We start from the raw sequence: 23,400 nt of genomic DNA, 5'->3' as shown, positions 1-23,400 counted from the left end.
CAGGAAACATGGAAGCATGTGTCCATGGAGGGTCAATGAAGCACCCCTCTAGAAAGGGTCTGAGTATGTCCCCTTTTGAAATTCCCTCTGCAAAAAAAAGCCAGCCTCACCAGAGCTGAATTCCTGATACAGCTGCTTACGCAATGCCATGCCTCTTACTTTCTTTGCAACTGGGAAATCATAAATTTCTCTTAGAAACCCGAATTTTACTCTCTTAACCTGAGGGTGTCAATTATGGCACCAGAACTGTCTTCTAAAGAGAGAAGATGAAGAAAACACTTTGCTGCTTAAGCCTCAATGTAGCAGATCCTCATAAAAAATGTTGTGTTTTTATTAGTTCAGTTAACCAAAATATGTATAAAAAATACTTATGGGTGACCCATTTTTACCAGAAATGCCCTAAAATAGAAAATCTTGGTTAGAAAGACAAATCAAACACTGTAACATAGAAGTAACAAAAGATAAAAGCAATTAATTAAATTGCAATGTGCCATGAAGTGACAAAATTACAAACCAGAACTGTATCAAGCACAGTGCAATGTTTTGCACCTCTCTTTAATCTCATGCATCTTGTGCTGATGGTTCACAAGGATCTGAAGTGTGAAACATCCTGGATATAGAGAAGCCACAGAAGGAGGCCTGTGAGTTCTGCACCTTTGTCCGCACTTAAACATGCAGCACTGCAGGGTGCTGCAGTGCTGTCCAAGGAGTTGGTGGAATTGCTGCTCTGAGAACATTTCTGTGTCAGCACAGCAGCTGTTTGCCTTTGCTTTCTGATGGCTGCCACCAGGCCCCTGCCCCTGGCAAGTGTGCAGCGTAGGCAGGATCCTCCTGAGCTGCTGGGCTAAAACCCATCTCACAGAAGTGTAACAGGTGACAGTGTGCAAGGCTGTGCAGTTCCAGCTCTCCATGCATGTGTGATGGATCACTATTACGCTTTCTAAAATACATGTTCTCTTTCAACAGAGAGAAAATACTCACAGGCTGACCAAGCTCCCCAAGTTTCCCTGGATATCCAGGATGTCCTTGATCTTTATTTTCCACATCTTCAATTCCTGACCCTCCTAGAGACTCTGTGGACCCGTCTTCTACTTCCTGACCTTTCTGGCCCTGAGTAATTAAAATGTGAAATATGAAAAATGTGTTGTATTACTTTCCCCATTTCTCTCTCTAGCCGCGCCCCCCCCCCCCCCCCCCGCCCCTTCCCTTTCTCCTCCAACCCTTGGTCCCTTGGTTTGTTCTATGCAGCCAGAACCTGACAGGTATCATACAAACTGTATATTCCATTCAGCAAAGGCAATCCATGTTGAAGATCATTCATTTCAATTAAAAATAAATTGCTCTCCAAGCTGGTTACCTATATGCAAATGACCATGATCTAATTTCATATCTACATAAATCTGCATTGTCTAAGTCAATAGTGTAGGTTTGAAAAAATACAGTTTTCACCTACTCAGTCTGCCAGAGTTAACTGCAAGAGTTAAGATAGACATGTTTTGGAGTGTTTTAGCCAACTTCCCCAAGATCCAGGACTCCAACAAAGGAGGGTTACATGTTGGTTAAAAAGTGGCAGAAGATGAAACAATGATAACAAAGAGTGAAAATGGACAGCAGAAAGACTAAAATATTGCTAAACATTAGTATTTGGTACAGAGAAAGTAATAACAACAAAAGGAATAATTCAAATATTCCAGGAACAAAACAAAACCTTCCAGGAATGAAGCTTGGACATTAATACATATTTAAATGAAAAACAAGTATACAGAACAAAACACGTAAGTCAGTATTGTATTTTGAAAGAAGCAGTAGAATTTACTCACATTTTAAAACACCAATGAAATATTTTGAGTTCCATTAGCAGCTAATGAAACTAGGAGGGATGAAATATAATAAGTCTCAAAGCATTTTCAAGTTAACAGGATGACAGCTTTCAGCAAAGGAACTGTAAGATCATTTTTTAAAAGACCTTTCTGGGTTTTGCCAAAAGGAAAGGTCCCAAAGACCAGGATTATTTTTTTAATCTGGACTAATTACAGAATTTTTTTCCATCTGGAAAAAAATTGAGAAGAGAATCTATGTAGTTAAACTGTGGGTAGGGATCATAGCCTGAATGAGACAACAGGATTCCTGATTCAGTGTTAGAGTACTGAAGCAGATGGTATAGCAGGACCCCTCTCAATCATCTTCCAAAGATCTTGAGAGTCTGGGCAGGTTCCTGTTGACTGGAACATAATCAGTGTTATTCCAGTCTACAAAAAGGGTGTAAGGGAAGATGCAGAACTACAGATCTGTCAGCCTAAACTTAGGCTAGATTAAGGAGAAGATTATACTGAGTACCACTGAAAAGCACTTAAAAGAACTTATCAAGAACACTCAGCTTGGGTTCACAAAGCAAAATCCTGTTGAACTGGTTTGCTTTCTTTCTGTGGTGGTCACCCACATGAAGGACGAAGAGACAAAGGTAGATGTAATTTCCCTAGGTTTTCATAAAGTTTTTGATGCTGTCCATTACAGCATCCTTTGGGGCAGATTTTTGAGCTGTGGGATGAGTTGAGTTCATGGTGCACTGGGTGAAGATCTGGCTGAAGGACAGAGCTTAAGAGTTACAGTGAACAGGGCCACATCTGGCTGGTGACTGGTCCCCAGTGGTGTTCCTTGGAGCTTCATTCTAGGGCTGGTTCTGTTCAATATATCTCTCAGTGATCTGGATGCAGAAATTGAATGCACCATGAGCAAGTTTGCTGATGATTCCAAACTGGGAGGTGCTGGTGGCGCTCCTGAAGGACAGGAGGCCTTGCAAAGGGAGAGATTGGAGCATTGAGCAGTGATTAATAGCATGAAACAAAGCAAAAACTGAGAGACAAGTGGCAGTAACAACTCTTTAAAGTTATTATTTTCTAAATGATTGGTCATTATTATAATATATAGTCCTCTTGGGTATCTGTGTAATGAAAAATATGTAGAAATTGAAATAAAGTTAAGGAAATCTTATAAAGATCAGTAAGTAGCAAAACTACTTGTCACAACAGATATAAGCTTAATGTGGCACAATTCCTAAATCAAGACTGAATTATTATTTAAGAAAAATGGTCCAAAATGAAAAAAAAAATATGGTAATAGTTCATCTGATATTTGGTTTATTTATTTATATAAACTAATACTAGAATGGCTGATTTAAAAATATGTGAATTCAGGCATGAAAATGTTAGAGGAATTATATTTGGAAGCTCTCCAACAAATACTAAAACTTATGTCAGCTCCAATGGATGATCCTTAACTTAATGTTTCACCACTTGCTATATTTTATCCCAGTAAACACAGGAACACAAGAAGACCCTGCAAGGAGCAGCCTTAAACATTTGAACTAAGCACACACAATGTGGAAATTTAATTCTGTATTTCTGTCATTTATGACACTGCGTGTTTACTGGCAAAAAGAAGCTGTCATGACTGTAGTATCAAGCAATAAAAAGAATGAACTTTTGGTGTGGGAGTCTCGAGGCAAGAGGAAGGAAAGGTCGTTATTTATTTTTTGCTTAGAAAAATCTCTGGTGGCTGTTGAAGTAGGAATGTTAATCAATAAAAAATGTACTGCCAGATGATTTTTTTGAAACATACCAACAAATAGGGCAAGTATTCCAGTAGCTCACAGGATTGCAAATGGGTGACCTATGTAATTCTAATTTGTAGAACCACACAGAATTCAGGTTACACACTGCCTTACAAATGCTATATGTTTCAAAGCCCAGATTTTTATGTTCTTGGGACTAAAAGACTAGGCATGTGATCCACCTGTTATACAGACCTCCTCTCTGCTTACTCCTGGCAAAACACCAGCACCAGAGCCATCTTCTTCTCTTAGCATTTTCTGTGTGACAGTGGTAGACTCACTGTTGTCTTGTCCAGTTTCCATGATAGCTAAATCTAAATAAAACAATCACTTATTAATGAGAGAGCAAAAGAAAACCTGCTCAGACAGATGCTACTAGTTTTATGAAAAAAGAAATTATTCAGATTATGACTAGAATACATTCCAATGATTAATATTAGTCATTTTACAACTCTGAAAATTTTAAAAGAAAAAAAAGAGAAAGGTGAGAGTAAAATTACAAAACATGTCTATTTTAATGTCCAGAACTGTATTGCATCATCATGTTTTCCTCAGGCTCTAGTCTAATGGTTGCCTATTTTTCATCCATGTAACACAAAAAAATGAGAGTTAATTACAACAGGTACTATCTGAAGTATGTGTGGAGTTAAAATAACAACACTGTCTTTGGCCTTATTAATATATTTAGCTTTTTTTTTTTGTTTTCTAGGAGTGTCTTGAAGTTGTCCTAGCAATGGAGAACAGGATTCCTCACTGCATTATGCCTTGCTGTCATTGCTGTGCTGCCTACTCTTGCACCCAAAACACCCCACTGGTGCATTAGGCACATTCACATCCTTTGGAGGCAATAGAAGTAGTAAATAGTTGTTTATTCCTTGGCAGTATTCAGTTTTACTAAAAGGCTGTGCTTTACTGTACCAAGTCCTCAAATAAATATCCATCTTAGATCCCTTTTAAAGATGCCATGTGGTTTTAGAGCCAGCAGGAGGGTTTGCAGAGGTAGGACTCAAGGGGTGTCATGCTTCTCACCAACCTGAGCAGAATGAAGATGCTTTTTCTCCTTTCATTCCCTTTGCCTTACACTTGCATTTTTTTTTTTTTAGTAGATTGTCACAGCAGCTCCTTAGGTCAGTTTCTTAGTTTTATCCAACTAATTTTTTCTTAAGATTTTAAAACATTAACTACAATTCTGTAACTGAAACTTCCACACTATAGAAGGTTAAATCCATTCTCTGCATGTTTAACAATGAGTCTGGGATAAACCCCTATATGGAGGGAGAAGTGAGAGATGTTTGAACAGTGGTTGTAGTTGCTACCACTTACCTTTGCTGCTATTAATAAATTGCAGTTTAACAGACTGCACTTTCAAAGACCAAATGTTTGATGTGCCAGTTCTTTTCTAGCACACGGGACGTCCAAAACCATAGAATTTTCTTTCCTGGCAGCACTCAAAATATGACAGTGGCTTTCCATACACAGGGAAATGACAGACTCAAAACCAGAGAATGTAAATGACCCCACCCACCCCCCCCCCCAAAAAAAAAGCCCCAAAACTTGAGGCAGTGCCTTGTTCTTTTAATTTAGCTGCTTCTGAGATTTCTTCTGATCTGTGATTTCCAGAGAAATCATTCTCTTCCAAATAAGCCAATATGGTTGGGGGGGCTTCCACTGGCTCAGCCAACGACTCTTCAGGCTAAAAAAAAATCCCAAAGAACGGTTTTAGAGTAAAGGCTTATCACATGTTTTAAAGGAAGAATCACTAGATTACCTTCCTCAAAGCACAGTAATCATAACTAACATATCTGTGAAGCAAACCATAATTCTGACAAAAAATAGAGTAGTACCTTTGGACTCCATTCCTCCAAAGCAAGGGATGTACACTCGAGCAACCCATAGAGAGGGAGGAAACCACAAGCAATATACACTTGTCAGAGACTGTATTTTGAGGTAGGACCTTTGGCTTGGTTCATTCCAGCTTGGCTCAGTATTGCTTTGCCTACTAAAGTGTCTTTATTTCAACCCATGAGTTTTCTGAGTTCTCTTCCACTTCTTTCCCCTCCCATTGGTGGGGCAATGAGGAAATGGCTGTATGGAGCTTAGTGGCCAGCTGGAATTGAATCACATCTTTCATAAGGAGGAATAAAAGCCAAAAAATTCTACTATTGCTGTGTGTAATTTTGAATAGTGCAGTAATTATGAAGATTCTTAAACAGAAGCTAAAAACAATAGCTAAAAGAATTGATATTTTTCTGGATAGAGAAGCTAGACATATTTCCTGAATGAGCTATAGTTTTATCCAAATGAGAAAAAGTCAAGACACAGTAAGATTTCCTGGATTAAATTTTGTGGTGTGATGTAAAATGCAGAGGAGTCACCAAGCACTGGGGTGATTTTGCTGCCATTTGGAAAAACCCTACCTGGCTGCAAAAATTCAGGAAAAGTGCAAATTCTGCATCCAGTGAGGAATTACCCACGTAGCAGTACCAGCTGGGGCCAGCTGCCTGTCTTTTGATCACTTGGAGAAAGATGAGAGAGGAAGGACTGCCTCAAGAAGGCTCAGAACTATCTTATCAATGTGTAGAAGATCTTCACAAGAGGGAGTAAAGAAGACAGAACCAGATCCTTCTCTGTAGCCAGTGAAGGGAAACGAGACAATGGACACACTTTGAAATACAAGAAATTCTTTTCTGACACATACAAGGCTATGTGTCAGAAAAAAACATCTATTGAAACAGAGAGGCTGTGGAGTCTCCATTCTTTAAGAAATCCAAAAACCAACTGGCACTAACAATCTGCTTACTGAGCAACGTGCTGTATTTGGCTCTGCTTTGAAAAGGGAATTGGAGAGGGCAATTTTGAAAGGTCCCTTTCAAACTCAACTAGTCTGTGATTCTGTGCAAAGCACAAGGCAGGCCAAAATGAGTCTGGTAAGCTATATGTAAAAGGCAAAAAAGTAATAAAATTTTATTCAAACACATCAGGAGCAGGAGGCTGGGTCAATAGTTAATAAAGTTACAAAAAGAGTGATCAGAGAATTTGAAGTCTATAATAGAAAAACATAAGGTTTTCTTCCATTCATGACCCTGGAAGAGCTAAAATTCCTGCAGTAAAATATTCTTAGGAAACTCAGCAGTGAATATGACTAAAACAGAAGTCTTTGTATGAAAAGGGCTGGAAACAGAGTAAGTGAATGACAGGACATCACAACCAAAAAGTATTTGCCCTTGGGTTCTGTAAGATTCAATAGTGAAATAGCTGAAGCTGTGTACAATATCAGACAAATGTGAGCATAGTTTCTATGAAGACATTTCTCAGAAATCAACTGATTTCCTCTAAAGGAACCAATGAGAACTTATATTAAAAAAAAAAAAAGAATGTTTGACAAAAGAAACATGGAAAGCTTCATTGTGAGGAATGGACGAGAATATTTAAGCCTTAATAAAACAAAAGTCTTAAGCCTTCATACCTTAATATTTAAGGTACAAAAAGTGAGGCAGACACAATGTGTTGGAAAACTCTAAAAATGGTAAGAAACAGCTGTTTACTCTGTTATCCAGTCAATTAACCACCAAATGAGAGCTGCAGTCAGCATGTTCAGAAGGGCAAGAAAAAGGTGCACGTCCTTCACAAAACATGTCATTAAGTTAGCTAAGGAATTATGCAGCAGGAATCAGAGGGTGGTAAAATCTCATGTGTTAAAAAAATCCCAAACAACAAAGCAAGAAATTCAAGGATGAATAACTCAGCTGAGTTCCACTAACCACATATAGTCTTGGCACAAGCATTTCCTGAGATAAAAATTGGTGCAGAGTAAGAGTGTTCCAGGAAGTGTCATATGTATTTTCCCAATCTTGTATTACACTCTTCCCAAGATCTTGGGATCTCTTACCAAGATCTGGTTGCTGATTGTTATCAAATATACCAGATCTTTTATCTGCCACTGTGCCATCATTCTCATGGATGAGTGCACATTGTTCTGTAGGAGCCTTGGAAATTGCCAATTATGAAAGCTATTCATCAAATCCAGACCCCACCCTTTAAAAGAGTAATATTAAACCAGAGTTTTAAAGTAGATAAGTCAAATAAATTTACCCTTATTGGAAGATGAGAAGGTGCCAGAGCCTCTTGTGCCTCAGAACTGTCATGTTCTTGAATGCTGCCATTGCCACTGCTGTCCCCTGAAGCCTGTGCAAAACCAAATTATTGGGAAGAAGTTCATAAAAGTCAGGGAAAAAAGCATGATCTCCGAGGAATTGGCTATTTAAATGCAGAAAAATGCTCCTTTTTTTGGCTCGTGAAGCCTCAGTGTCATCATGATGTTAACTTATTTCAGTACTTACGGCATTCCATGAAAATGATCTTTCAGAAAAATAAAAGCCAAAGTTCATTTCTTGAAAGCTCTTTTAGACAAAACAAAATGATACTTTTTGAAAAAATAGGTTTGGGGGTTGTACAGTAAACAAAATCCACCCCACAGATTTAAGTATGATACAATGTTTCCAAGAAAAAAAATCCACATTTAGTGTTATGAAAGATGTCAAATGGAAATTTACTTTGAAGTCTCTGAGGCACTGAAGTAGTGCTTATAAGGATACTTACATAAGGGTCATCATCTTCACAATGATCTTCAGTAGCCCTTGGGTCAGATTTGATTGTCAGATGTTGAATTGAGCCCTACATGGAACACCAAAACATTTCAAGGAAGTAATATTTTAAGTAGCATTTATGAAGGGGAGTGAGGGTGGAGGGGTGGGAATTAAATGAAGCAACAAAATTCGCCAAATTGCTTGGAAAATGGTCTAAAGTATAAAATTTCATGATAGTAATCCAAATTTAAGATATAAATATGTTCACAAATTTTTCTTTTGCAAAATGTAGAGCAAACGGAAGCTGCCAGAATATAATGACTGTCATGTCCCAATGACACTGTGATCACCACACTACATTGTTAGTGCCCCAGCTGAAGAATCTAGTCCTGGATTATGTCACACACGCTGTAAAAAATTCTGGTTTTTAGGTAAGAAGTGCACTGCAGCTCCAGAAGTGGCATGTGAAAACCCTAAAAATTGAGACAAAGGATGGGAAAGGAATACCAATAAGTGACAAAGTGAGTCAGGAAGAAACCAGTTAAAAACTTTCCAGAATGGAAATAAAGGAGATGGATTTTCTGATAAGAAATGTTTCTTTTTTCAGAGTCACAAACCGTACTTCTCAGTCTGACCTGTTGAAGGAGCAGTAACAATTTCATTTAAAACATTTAACTATTTTTTCTGCAAAGTCTCAAGTGCTTTAAGAAATGTGGGGGATGTTTCCTTATTACAAAATCTCACATGATGCACAATAGGGCACAAAGATAGATATTCAAGTCAAGAACATGTTTCTATATAACACACAACCTAGAATATTTTAGAAAATAATAAAATTTTTGATTCTATCTTTAAAAATCCTCTAATTTATCTGCCTTTGAAGATTATGAAATTCATGTGCTTGGTGCCTCCTGAGTTTGCTGGACTTCTACAGCAATAGCTCTGTAATCTCAACATCCCATTTCTCTCAAAACTTGATGGGCAACTCAGATATTGAATGATGTCAGACTGACTGAACAGTTCACTGAAAAATCATACATGAAAGGAGGCACAACCAATTAAGCAGTCTCCTGGAAGTGATCTTTTTTTTTTCCACAGTACATGTGAATCACATTTGGAGAACACATTTTTCTCCTCTTGCTCTAATCTGTGGCCCTGGATGATAAAGAAAGTAAAATGGAGAGCTCTAATGTTTCCCAAGTGTTACTGCTAGCCGATTCCTCCAACTAGGAAAATCATGGACCAGTCTGCATGAGAAGGGTGGTAGGTATGTGATATTTACTCCCTCTCTGGGTCTTATAGCTGCTGCTGTCTTCCCTGCGAAAACCGGTTTGCAGCATCTGGCATCATCACTGATTCAGCTATACTTGGCTGTTGTCTGGTTTCTACTTTTCTTTACAAGCATCAGGGCTAGATTTTCCTTTGGTTTCAATAAAACTGATGATAGTTATGTCCTTTTGTGTCTGACAACCAGAGCCTTAGACACATGAATTCCCATTAGCCAGAGCAAACCAACATCTGACATCTATTCATTTGCACAATCTGCTATGATTTGTTTCTGTTTCGGGCAATTAATGTAAACAGTTCATGGCATAGAAACTGAGAGTTTGAATGAGGTTCAAGCATTCAGTTTTTCTACTCAAAAGCAATTGTGACATATGATGCAAGAAAAAATAAAGGCACGGGAACCTAGACAAGTCACAATTAGTGCTAATGAAGCACTCAGAGCATTGGCTGAAATTTATGTACTCAATATAGCATACAGAACAGCCTGTTTCCGTGGAAATGCATTACAGTGTCATCCACCATGCATTTCTGTCATCATATTTACAGATTTATTAGTGGTCATCTCAGCAAGTGATCACCACACGTGTTTTCCAGGTGGGATAATGTCCTGGGTTGCAAGATGTGGGTGGGGGTGTGTATTCTATTGCCATCTGTTAGAGGTGGGGCAGTTATCTTCTGTTAATTGGGCAGTTTTTCTTTATCTCTTCCACAAAACAATCCTCCCTCTGGGGAGATACCTTCTGTAAATGGGCCATTGAGTCTCACTGCATGATTGATAAAATTACATCATCTTATTGTGAGATGCTCCACCCAGGGGGAGGAGCCAAGCACTCCCACCGGCATATAATCTGAGATTTGAAGCAACAGAGTCAGCTCCCCTGGCTTCCCAGAGGAGCAGCTTTCTTCTCCTCTGCGTTCCCAGAGGAAGACCAGGCCCATCTACACCAACACTGGATCTTCAGAGGAAGACTACACCCTTCTACAGGATCCCTGCTCCAACAGAACCACATCTGTCACTCCAGGAGGACTGCAGCCACCATTTCAATTGGACTGCTACCAATACCCTGACCAACAGGGTGTCAGGTCATATTCTGACTCTGTCAGTGTTGTTTTGCATTACTGGCTTGTTTATTTTATTTTTTATTTTCTTCCCTAATAAAGAATTTATTCCTGCTCCCATATCTTTGCCTGAGAGCCCCTTAATTTCAAAACTATAACAATTCAGAGGGAGGGGCTTTACATTTTTCATTTCAGGGGAAGTTCCTGCCTTCCTTAGCAGACACCTGTCTTTTTCAAACCAAGACAGATACCAAAGTGGTTTCCTTTTCTTGAATGTTTCTCAATCCTACTTAGTGGTCAAGCATTCACAATACTCCAGTCCTCCTATTTGCCTCAGAAAGGTAGCACCAACATGCAGTTTTCCTACATGTCACTTTCCACCCTTTATTTCCTGATAATCCATATAGTTCTGTGATTCTAGATGCTTAGACTAGTCAGACAAATGATAAAAGTACATTAAACTTGCTGCTTACCAAGTGGAGTTCCCAACCTGCCAGTATGCCTGAATTTTGGAAAGAACATCTTTACTCCCTAAAGAAAAGGATCCGCTCTGTTTTGTGCTGCTGCTTGACAAATTTAGAGGAGATATTAATCTCACAAAACACATTACAAGTTCTGAAGTACAGGAAATACAAAAATAAGACAGACAAAGTGTGACATTTTCCTTTCCATTTGACAGAATTGATCTCAGACATAGTGTCTGCTCTCAGTGGCTGAGAATTTCAGTCAGGATGCAGCAAAAAGGATGCTTGCACTCAATCTAAGAAGGCTTGGAAGCCTTGTAGTAGAGGTTTTGGTACATTCTATTTCCTAAAGCACCTGATAAGCTTCAAACAACAAATAAATTTTTAAAATACACCCTTATCTTCCAACTATCTTTAGGTTTGATGACATTGTTCTCCTTCTGATGTTGAATATGAATACCTAACTAATAAGAATTTAAATAATTGGCTTAATAGTAAAGTATTCTCAAAAATTAGGACAATTAATTCTCTAAAATCTTCCCTTCTTAGAAAGGCTATAAAAAATTATGTCACATATTTACCTTGAAATTTCTAATATTCAAACTGAAGATTTGGCTTAATATCTCGACTATTAATAAAATTCTGAGGCTCTCAGAACATTTGTATATTAAATCAGAGGTTATATAACTTCATTGTCCAAACCCTAGCTAGGTATGAAAAATACAAGCTGTATGATTTGACCCATACTTGGGATATAACCACATCAAGCAGGTCTTCTTGGGTAGGGAGTACATGCATTAAACACCGAGGCATGTGGATTTATCAGACAGCACTTACTGTGAACTTTTCCAGTCCTGTGGCTCCTGCATTACCAACAAATATGCCAGAGCCAGATTCAAATTGCAAGGTTCGAGCAGGCCTTTGAAACTGAAGCCTCTGATACTCTTCACAGTCCATGAACAAAGCAATATCATTTCCCTCAACAGTCACTGTAAATTTATTCCACCTGTTAGTCATCATTGGCACTTTAAAGGAGGCAGCCTCTCGGGAGATATGGGATCCAGGCTCTGTGTAGTACATGATTATTCTCTGGGTGCTGTCATCAACTGGAGAAATCCTCAGTCCTAGGTAGATTGTCTTCTGGAAGGCATCTGTTATTGCAAAGAGCACTCCTCCACGATCACTGTTTGGTTTCACAGTAGCTACGATAGCGAAGTCTCTGTAGAAGGGCGATGGTATGATAGCACTGGTCAGCCGGCCAATGTTGGAATCGGGACCAAAGCTGTAAGCTGGGAACCCTCCATAGCCCGTGACAAAGTAGACAGAAGGAGGAAGAGGGACTCCTATTAACTCTGTGAGGTCAAGATGTCCTTTTGAGCCTCGTTCTGTACACGAGAAAAAAAGCGTTATTTGTCCTTGAGGTACACAGCCCATTTGATTCACATGATTTAAGAAAGGCCTGAAAAACTAAAATACAGTGTTGTTCTACCAGAGACATACTTCTGATACTCCAGGCCACAGTCCAGGTAGTGCTTAAACACATCTAGTGTATGTACACACATCATTATTTGTCCTTTTGCTGACAGAGATTACTCGTATGCTAAAGGAAGGCACATGTAAACATTTGGTGAAATTGAATGGCAAAAATTATTTCCTGCAACATATATTTACTTCAGCTGTCCATAAACTGCAAAAAATGCTGAATGTGCTTGCATAGTGAATTCAGTGGAAAACGAGCAGCATTTGATTTCTTAAATATATCGAGATACTTTTTTCTCAAAAAAACAGCAATATTTCTCTACAAACAGCATGGCACAGTTTCACAAAACATGATAAAATTTACAGTGGGTTTGCTTTATCCCTTGCAGTTACCTATTTCTACAACAGAGGTTAGATTTTATTTATGCGCTATTTTCACATTTACCTCCTAAATTGCACTGCCTATATAACAAATCCTGTTCAGCAACCAAAACTCAGTTTTGAAAGGAGAGTATTTATGCTTTGGCAAAAAGGCAGAATTATGTATCTCTGCCAAACATGCCCAGAGAGACAACTCCTACCAGGTAATGAAGAAGCAACGACAATATCTAAATATCTGCACCCAATTTTAACTAGAAATTTGGGGAGGCACACTCTAGCAACATCAGAAACACAACTACCAATTTTCTTCTTCTAAGAAGTAAAAGTAAGCAAGAAAAGAAAACATTTTTAATCATAATGACCAATTCAGATCTGAATCTATACAGACCTCTTTCAATTTTTAAATTTACTGTTACCTGTGACTATAACAGCTATATAGGCTGAATTAATTCAAATGGATCATTAATGGAAAAGGTGTGACAGTCCATCTGAACACCACAAGCAAAATGAACTGGAAAACTGCTTAAAATACCTGATTAAAATCAGGTAAAATAAAAGAATCTTACTCTTTGCTCTGTGAACTGGCAAGCTGTTTCTAATGAAAAGCTAGAGAGTTTATTGAGCTGCAATGTACTTCTGTTATTCATTGCTCATATGCAGTACCAGCCTGGAATATGCATGGCAAAGTGTCTTCCATTGTACTAGTGGCTTTGCAAAGAAATTGTAGTGTTCTTCCTCTGCCAAAGATGCTATAGCACAGTTGAAGTAAATCATAATTTATTTTATTCTCTGTAGTTTATAATCATAGAATCAAAAAATTTGGAAAAGACCTCCCAGATCATTGAGTCCAAATGTTAACCCAACCCCACCATGTTCACCACTAAACCATGTCCACAACTGCCACATCCACACCCCTTTTTAACACTTCCAAGGGGAGCTCATTAACTGAAAAAAAGGCTGATGTGCTTCATACAGAAACAATTGCCCTGAAATATTTTTGAAAGTATAGACGTTTTGTTTAGAAAAACTAGCTCCTCATCCAGAAACCAAATCCCTTTGGCACTTTTAAATGCTTTGCCAGATAGATTTTTCCCCCCCTTCCCAACAGCTTAAAAAGTGGATATACTTATTTTCTGGCCAAACACAGCTAACAATATTTTGATTGTGAGTCTAATATTGGGTCATGTTTCCTATTCACACATACAAACACATAAAGAAACCTGCACTACAAACAAAATACATAAGCCATTACACAAGGGTAAGAAGGTAAGGAAACAGTGATCTTGAGGGATAATATAGGAACTATACACTGATACCAAAGCTACATCCAAAGAGTCACGGTAAAGTGACCAAGAAAGGAGATGGGCAATATCTAAGATGTTCAGCAATCAGGCTTGGACAGTAGGATGCATCCTCAGAGAGAAATCAATAAATACAACTGCAGTTTTCACATTTCCCATTCTCAAGGGAAGTTCTAGTGATTGGAAAGGAACCATTCATTCTCCCCACACAATGCGCAGAGCTGCAGTCTCGTAGCAGTTTCCCAGTCATTCACCCAACCGTAACAGACAGAGCCCCAAACACGAGCTCTTGCAGCCTCTGAGACAAACAAAACGTGTTTGCAAAAGGTGGCAGCAAAGACAGCAAAGAGTCAGGATTTTCATTCGACTAAAATAAGTCAGAAGGCCCAGGAAGAGTCTGCACTTCAGTTGAGGTTGGGGTAGAAGCTTGTACCTATCCACTGCAGAAAATCAAAATGGAACAAGAAGTGTCCAGCCAAATTCCATACTTACAGCTCATACCCAGCTCTTAATAGATTTATGAGGACCTAGAGACACAGTTAAAAGCAGAATTCAGACCTACAGCCACAGGTTTTCAATTATGCATGACAAAATAATGTGTCCCTAATGCTCCATTTATTAATGTTAGAATAAATATACTCTCTTATTCCCTTGCATAAATAGGTAAATGCCATGCTATTTTAAGTACCTGTAAGCCAGCAGAGAACTATGTTGCATCAGAACAGTTTTGTTTCAAACACTACTAAGGCACTGGATATTGGGGAGCATCCAGAATTCATCTAATTTATATCCATGTTTCCTAGACCTTGGGGACTGGAAGCTGTAGTACAGAAGCAGCTTTAACATTAGCTATATTTTAGCTCAACAAGCATAACCCTGTAAATTGGGATACTTTTATAATTTAGAGCTATGAGCTGTACTTTTAATTTGTTACTATTTGTTAGTGTATGTCATAGTTGGAATTGTTATGGAATTTGCTGATAGCTAGCCATTCCCACTGAGTAGCTTCAGGGACTGTTTGAGAAGCACCAATGTGTAGTAAAAATCATCTGGTAAGTCAGTATATGGAGTGTTTCAAGACTGCAGACTACAATAGTAGGGGTTAGGTTGTTGGGGTTTTTTTTTCTTTTATTCCAATTTTTGGATGTAATTACTTAGGGGGGAATTTCAAATCTGTGGGATCTAAAATGCTTTTTCAGTGCTTACAAGGGATTAAGTAGAGGAAAGAAAAAAACCCACCTGCCTAGACCCTATTACATTTGTTTTTGATGTTGAGGCACAAACACAATATTTATATATTATAAAAAGGAATGGAGGCAGAGAAAGGTCCACACTCATATAATTTAATTGTTACACTGTGACTTTTTGATTAGGAGCCTCCCTTCAGATGCAGTTTCTGGCACCCACAGCACCTGCCTCTGGACTGTGCATATGTGTTATGTCATCCTGGTTGCCTCCTCCTCATGTTTTCCCTCATGGAGCAGGGTAGCCCCAGTGCTAGGCCTGATGCAAAACCCTTGGATGATCAAGCTGCATAACGGAATCATAGAATTCTTTGGGTTGGAAAGGACCTTCAAAATCAAGTATTTCCAGCCCCTCTGCCATGGGCACGGACACCTGGACCAGGATGTTTAGAGCCCCATCCAACCTGACCTTGAACACTTCCAGGGATGAGGCATCCAAGGCTTCTCTGGGCAACCTGTGCCACTGCATCACCACCCTTCTAAGTAGGGAATATCTTCCTAACATCTAATCTAAACCTAGCCTTCAGTTTATGTGTCTGACCACTACATGCCCTTGGGAAAAGTCCCTCTCCAGCTCTCTTGTAGGCCCCTTTAGGTACTGGAACTTGCTATAACGTCTCCTGAAAGCTTTCTCTTCTCCAGAGAAGATGCTATCAGGATGCTACATTAAAAGCTACTCTAGGAATCCAGCTACTAGAATCAAGAATTTTCTTACAAATAGTAATTTAAAACACGAGATTATTCACTGAGAGTAGGGTATTTGTATATCTTGTCTTCAAGAGCTCATATAAAACTTGGAATACACAGTCCCTGTTTCTAGCTGGTACACCACACTTCAACACAACTTCAAAGGTGGTATAAAACATACTGTCACGCAGACTTTGGGAAACTACTACAACAGTCAAAGGCTACAGGGTTACAGATAAGGACACTGTTTGTCAGCCTACTTTTATCCACGGTTTCACCACTAGAAAATGGAAGCAGAGTTCAAAGGCAAGGCCCTCACCTCTGACACAGACAGAATTACCCATCTCAGCCTAATTTTAAAATATGCAACTCCCATGTTCCAAGTCTGAAGAAAAGGGAGTATTGACAAGTCCTTTGAGCAAAACAACATGATTGGCAGTGGTATGGTCAGATCAACCCAAATCACACGGCTGCAAGACAAACACACTGCTGTTGTCTTCCTTACTGTGAGAAGATGCTCGAGCTGGACTATCTCAACTATATGAATACAAAGACTGAAATTACAGATGTTTGTCGTATTTGGCCCCAACCACTTACACTTTAGCAGTAATATTCATTCAGCTGATATTTTAAGGACTGTCCCATTTAGGTTTTCTATTATGTTATTAGCTAGAAATGCCTGTTAAAAATTATTCAGGTATATCAGCTGGCACATTTAGCCCAATTCTGCTCCAGGTTAATGAACCATGATGGGTACATAAGGGTCAGAACAACATGCTCTAGTGTGTTGCTATTTGCTAAATATAAAAAAGTCAACCACCCTCTGCTAAGACTATGACAGCTGAGGACTCATTCAAGGGAGGCTTGGGTGGCTCCACACAGATGGGAGTGGGATGGGTGCTGGCTTTTGAATGAAATTATTATTATTATCCCTTTGTTTCTAGCTTAACTTCACCTTGTTCTTCCTCCTGTTCCTCTTCGGACACTTTTATTTGAGCTGCCCTTGGCCCATACCTGTACAACTCCATTCACTCCATGGTCGTTGACTCTCATCCTGTGTAAGAACAGCTCATTCCACTGCTGTCCACTGCTGCATGAGCCTTGCTGGCAGCTCCTCTCCATGTTCATTTAAGGACATGAGATAAAAGTAGTATTCTACTGAGGCTTTCATAACCAAACCAGGCTCAGAGCAGCCAAGATCAGGCACTTCTCTTGTCTGTGAGCCAAGGTGACCTTGCCTCCCTGTCCTCTTCCCATCCAAATAATCATAACTCCAGGCTGTAAGCTCCCTTTCCAGCAGCATAAAGAAACCATCTCTGTCTCAGTGGTGCAGTGCCTCTGCTGTCCCTACTCTGCATTCAAAGAGATGCTGTAACTTTACAGAACATTATTTTATACAGAATGCAGTTACTATGTGCAGTAAGAGAATTACTTCTTCCCTGTGGCCAAAGTGCTCTTATTTTGAACTAACAAGAAATATTCATAGTAATACCATTAAGCAGAGAAGGATTTCCACATCTACCAAATAAATAAAATTTAATCAATTATTGCAGAGATAAAAAGAAGGGGAATATTGTAACACAGTCCCAGATGTGCTGCAGGAAATGGAAATGGCCAGCATCATTGCTGCTACCAGGAAAACCAGCATTAACTCTGCTTGAACACATTTTTAGCTGCCATTAATACACTGTTGAAAAACATGGATAGAATATGTTGGTAATAAAGGCTGCAGCATTTCCTTCCAGATGCCTCAGGAAACCTCAGAAGCGCTTTCTGGTGGTGTTGCACACCTGGAAGTCAGGCTGCAGCCAGCAGGGGTTGGGGTATTCGCTGACACGCCAGGACAGGGCGGGAGCTCCTTTGAGAAAACCGCTTTCCAACTCTTTCCGCCGGCTCCTGCTTTAACGTCATTGTCATTCTGCCCTCTACTGGGCTAAAGAGCTTAAATATAGACAATTAAATAAACATCTATTTTGCACAAAATACTGTTTGGGGGCTCCCCCCAATCCCCGTTTTATCTTGTTTGAGAAACTATATTTCATTTCAATGCTTTCAAACTAACCACCACCACCACCAACATAGTGTCTTCCATACAATCAGTTTTTCTGGTTTTCTTTTTTTTCCCTCCAATCTAATACTGCACAATTTTCTTATTGTTTTGTCAGTTGTTCTACTAGGAGACCTTCTACATATTTTTGGGAACCTTCTGGTTTCCTTGAGCCACAGTAGTAGATAATAAAAAATACAGCATATACACTAAATATTCATTGTCCTTCTTTCCTTACAAACAGACAAGAGGAAAAAGTGGGAAATATTTAGCCATTCAACTCCAGTAGTGAGGCAAAGCTAACTGAGCTGTTAACCAGGTCAAGAGACTGAAAGCACTATCTGGAAACTCAGAGTCCTTTTTCTCTTTCTGAGTTTGCAGCCCCTTGACATGTGTGTGGATTTGCTCTACTCTTACCATTCAAGGTTCACACTCTACCTATGAGGCCTTTAGAGCCATTTAATTACCTGTGAAAGGGATCCTTTTTTGCATGCTAATCCCTTGGGGATGTACCAGGACCATCAATTTCAAGACATTATTCTTTACAGCTGCACATATTCCATATATTCCATATTTTCCATATGCATTACTGGAAAAAGCAAAGGCAAATAGCATAGAAGCCCTTCATGGAAAAGGGCTTGCTAGGACATGCAGACTCCTAAAGATAGCTCAACAAAACTAACCTGTGTAAGAATTACAGAGTCTGCATCAAATATTGCAGCTGTTCAATAGCAGGCACCTGTGACCAGGTTGGACACTGACTTTATGAAATAAAGTCTGTGGTGATGCATGTGTGCAGCTGTGAGTGAGCAGTCTGATTGCCAGCTAGAGAGACAAGTAGCCCTTAATGACTGCAGGAGAGCAGGAGCTTTTGCATTTCACCACTAGGAAGCAACACAGCACTTCATAAATCAGATGGGAACTTTGGCTGAGGAGAACATTGCTTATGAATCCCCAGTGTCAGTGTCTGCTGTGCAAGCTCTTTTACAGCATCCAAGCTAGGATGTTTTAATTTGCATTATGTGTCTAACAAAGCAGATGTGAATTATCACGCTACCCTTCTTCTTTCACAATGACCTTGAAAATCAGACAAAGTACATTGTCTTCTCTGTATTTTCTTGGGGGGGTTGGGGGGGATATATTGCTGTTCTTGTTTTCGCTTTCCCTCTCTCTTTTTTATCTTGAATTTTAAGGGAGAAAATGATCAATACCCTCATTGCAAAAAAAAAAAAAAAAAGTATTTCTAAGATGATGAAGACAGTTCACTTTCAAAATTCTGGCAGAGGGAGCTGATGCTCTTAGACTTAACAGTTGTACATGCCAGCAGAGAGTCTCTGCCCAAATGTGGAAAAACAGACACTGGCATAGTCTGGCATACTGACCTGAATATAAATTCTCATCCCATATAAAGAGGTTGAATGGGAAGCAAGGATAGGGAACACCTAATCAGCAGCTCCTGCAGTTGCCCCTGCTGTCTTTGCCAGACCCTGTCTCCTCTACAAGGGTCTGTCATAGAACAGGGGCATAAGAAGGATATGGACAGGTGGGATTTGTGAGTTACAATTTGCTCAATGGAAATTAGAAACCTTCAGCCAGAAATGCTCCTTTGCTCTGTATGACCTGAACACTGTATGACCTGAACACTGCCTTCTCCCTGTGTTTCCCATGAGTATCATGCCTTCCTGCTTCTCCTCTGACACTGAATGACCCAGAAAGCTCTCTCTCATAGGGAAATCCTGCTCCTGGCAATCATGTACACAGTCAGTGCCTGTGTAAGAAGACAGATGCCATGCTCCCTGCCCACACCACTGTCAGGACACCTGTTTTATCACAGCAGTAAAAGTCTGTAAGTTCAGTGAGCCTTCAGGCCAACTTTGTATGCTGTGTGCAGTTTGATCTTGCAAGCAGACCCTACCCAACAGCACCCAAGGACAAGCATTATCTCCAATATGGCTGGAAAGGGTGCCGGCAGGAGGGAACATGAAAGAAACAAAGTGCTGATAGATATTTTTGTAGCTTCTACGGTCTATCATGCTCTCTGTGTGATAGAGGCTGATACATTTATAACACAACATCAGAGCTTTAGGCACAGCATTATAAAACCTTGCACACACAGCTAAGCTGAGAGTAGAAAATCACTTCATTCCAGTTCAGACAAGGTGAGAACAGGAAAAGATAAATATTGCTGCAATAATTGAGGTTATGTTTTGGACTTCTTGTTTTGGTCTTTGTTGTTTTGGGGTTTTGTTATTGTTATTTTTTATTTTTAAAAATTAAGGGCTATAAACCCAGTAAGGTAATGAAAAATAGAGGATTTTTTTATGCATCCTTGACTTTTCCACAGCACTTTGAGACCTGGTGGACAGTGTGTCTCTCTCAGATGACTAAGCTATCCATTCTTTTAAGCTAAGCAACAGAAGTTGATATTCTGTTACTAATGTTTCATTTTCAAGTCCTTAGGAGGACTTATATTGTCTTCCAGGAGCATCCCTTTCATAAATGTTCTTAAATTTATGCACCTGATATTTATAATTTCTTTTTATCCTTCTAAATGCATTCTCATGTATTCTTTACACTATTGGATTTAGTAGCTAACAGATTTGATTTATAAAAAGCCAAGATTCAGAAGTTAAAAAAGATTGTGAGATAGATGATATGGAACAGTAAATTCTAGAAGTGTCTTGTGTTGAACACTAACATTTCTGACAGCTAAATGCTTTTATAGCATGAATGCACCAGTAAAAACGTAGAAATAAAATCTAGCCAACATAGTCCTTCTTTTTCCATCTTCCTATTTCCCAAGAATTTCATTTCCCAAGAGCTGTGTTACAGTACTTTTATATCTTAGTATAAATCACATATGCTTTTATTATGCTCCTAGTTTTTTGCTTTTCCCCAGTGAACACACTGAATTTTTAAAAAAAGTTGATTGATTTTAAACAAGATATCATAAAAATGTCATCTCTAGTCAAAAAGCTCTAGGCTGAAATCCTGGCTAAAGTCCTAAGTGAAAGACCTTCTGGTTTTACAATGATTACTTGATATAAATTCCTAGAATTTTGTGTTATGATTGGATTCTGTTGCTAGAAAAGGGTAAGCACTCACTAAAGCTTTTCCAGCATTTAAGGCCTCATGCAAATATGTTGTTTTTTCAAACAGTTCCTCTCTAAGTGGAGGCACAAGTATGTTCCCCACCCTTACTCTGTTCCTGATCCATGAGGTTTGTAAGAAATTAAAGGCCATCAGGCATTCGTGTCTTTGTCAAATTTGGGCATAGAAGTTCAGGCTCAAAGCAGACTCAGAAATCATTGCACAGACATGTGCTTCAATAATATGTGCATTATTTCCTAGTGAAACCAAGTTAAAACATCACTGTAATACCTGCCTACAGATATCCTCTTAAATGCAAATATAATGGGTTCTTTCTGTCAGCTCAGTGCAGTAACTGCTTTACTCCTTACAAACCACAGATTTCCCACTAGGGACCTCACACATGGTCCCATGCAACAGTAAACTAAGCAAATCTGGTTTCAGCTACCTGACTTCATAAAAAAATATTTTGTCAAGTATCTTTTAGAGTAATTGCTATCTTTATTAAGAAGAATATAGAAGTTTCCTTTAGAAGACAAATGAAGTAAAAAGTTAGATGCTGGATATAGGTATTTTACCCCCTTCATATGCATGAAGAATGCAGTGCAGTGACTTTACTTTCACAGGGCTTCAAGTGTGCACAGTCTCATACATTACATTATCCATGTTTTTGGGACTTTTTCACAACCAGAAACTCTGGAAGTTCAGATAAAATCCTCAGATAAAGACCTACGCACTGCTGTATTTTCAAATACTTCAAAAAGTGTCAATCAGTTCTACAAACAAGATTAATATTTTTTTTTTATTTTCACTGGCATACTACCATGGAACACCAATAAACTGCTGACTTTTTTTTCAAAAAGGCATAATGAAGAAAGTGACCATGCTATGAAATGTACTATTCTATGTAGATGATGACCAGGAGTCTTTCCTTATGGTGTAGCTGGATTTTCAGGCATGTATTCCCCCTTTTCACTCCATCCTTGTCTACCTATCATCACAAGACCCAAAATTCTGTCTCAACCAGTGGCTTGAGAAACTTGAGAGAGATGAAACAACCTTTCACCCTGATTCAAAGCTGCATTTGTCTTGTGTATTTCCACGGAAATATGGCAGGAACCATGTGGCAACATTGGAACAGCCCCATGGATAAGACCTTTTAGCAATGCAGTTCACTGTTTTAATCAGGATCGAGTATTTAAATAAGACATTTTATGTACACATGTGTGCATCAAATCTTGAGTTATCTAGCTGTGACATCATTGATCACTGCCTGATGACTAAATCAGAGACCAGATTGCCAGATCACAATTTACCATAAGGACACTGATTCAAAGGGAAGTAGAAGATAATACATTTTCCAGCTTGGTAACATTAATTTTAACAGGTCTACTATCATGCAGAATTGTTGAACTAATTCTGATGTTACTAATTACTGAACTTATTCCGTGCGCAGCTTATTGCCTTCATGAGCAGTTCTCCACTGCTTGTATACAATGTGAATTAATCAATATCTTCTGTCTAGAATAACTGTAACATCTGTTATATTTTATTCAGGATTTAAAGCTGTATGAACAAAGGGGGGAAATGAACGTTTTTTTTAAATCACACAGAGAATATATTATGTTTTACATATGCATGGCCAAAAATAATTTCATTTCCTCCAGAGTATTTAGAGAATAGATGAGGTCTTAGTCTTGGTAAATACTACATTTTTAGTTCACTCAAATGTTATTTGAGACAAGAACTAAAAATAGAGAAAGAGATAAAAGTAGCATACACCAGTAATTCTTAGTTCTTGATACTTGATATACAGTTGAAAGTCTTTCCCAGAGAAGTCTCAACTGCATGCTGTTCCTAACTTGGAAAATATAGCTGATTTACATCCGATCCAATATTTATAAATCCATTTAAAATGTGTTGGCATATTAGCCTTCTGCTTTTAAAAAGTTGGTTGACACAAAATGTTATTCTTTTGGCTTAAATTTCAAAGGTTACTTTCTCAAGGCCATTAGTGTTGTGATAAGAATAAGTGATGTTCTCAGAGTTATTGTGTTTTTCTTAATGCTCGTTTGAACCAAAGATTCAGAAAGTAAAAAAAAAAATAAACTCACATAATAAACAACAAAGCACAATGCTATTGGCATTTTTTGCCTTTGATTATG

At 38.7% G+C, this 23,400-nt stretch overlaps 1 protein-coding gene across 1 annotated transcript in view; it reads right to left on the bottom strand.

The window, feature by feature from the left end:
- LOC118694727 (collagen alpha-1(XV) chain-like) overlaps positions 1-17,126 on the bottom strand; it is an 83,621-nt gene extending 66,495 nt beyond the window's left edge. Inside the window, exons 1-7 of the mRNA XM_036395931.2 lie at positions 17,054-17,126; positions 11,844-12,391; positions 8,210-8,284; positions 7,703-7,795; positions 5,177-5,303; positions 3,806-3,924; positions 982-1,110 (exon numbers count right to left, since the gene is read on the bottom strand). Of these exons, the coding sequence (XP_036251824.1) occupies positions 982-1,110; positions 3,806-3,924; positions 5,177-5,303; positions 7,703-7,795; positions 8,210-8,284; positions 11,844-12,391; positions 17,054-17,126 (1,164 nt within the window). The remainder of the gene's footprint in view (positions 1-981; positions 1,111-3,805; positions 3,925-5,176; positions 5,304-7,702; positions 7,796-8,209; positions 8,285-11,843; positions 12,392-17,053) is intronic.
- Between the last annotated feature and the right edge of the window lie 6,274 nt (positions 17,127-23,400).

Source organism: Molothrus ater, chromosome 1 (assembly GCF_012460135.2).
Source record: "Molothrus ater isolate BHLD 08-10-18 breed brown headed cowbird chromosome 1, BPBGC_Mater_1.1, whole genome shotgun sequence".
Classification (NCBI taxonomy): Eukaryota; Metazoa; Chordata; class Aves; order Passeriformes; family Icteridae; genus Molothrus; species Molothrus ater.
This window is presented reverse-complemented; position numbering and strand designations above follow the sequence as displayed.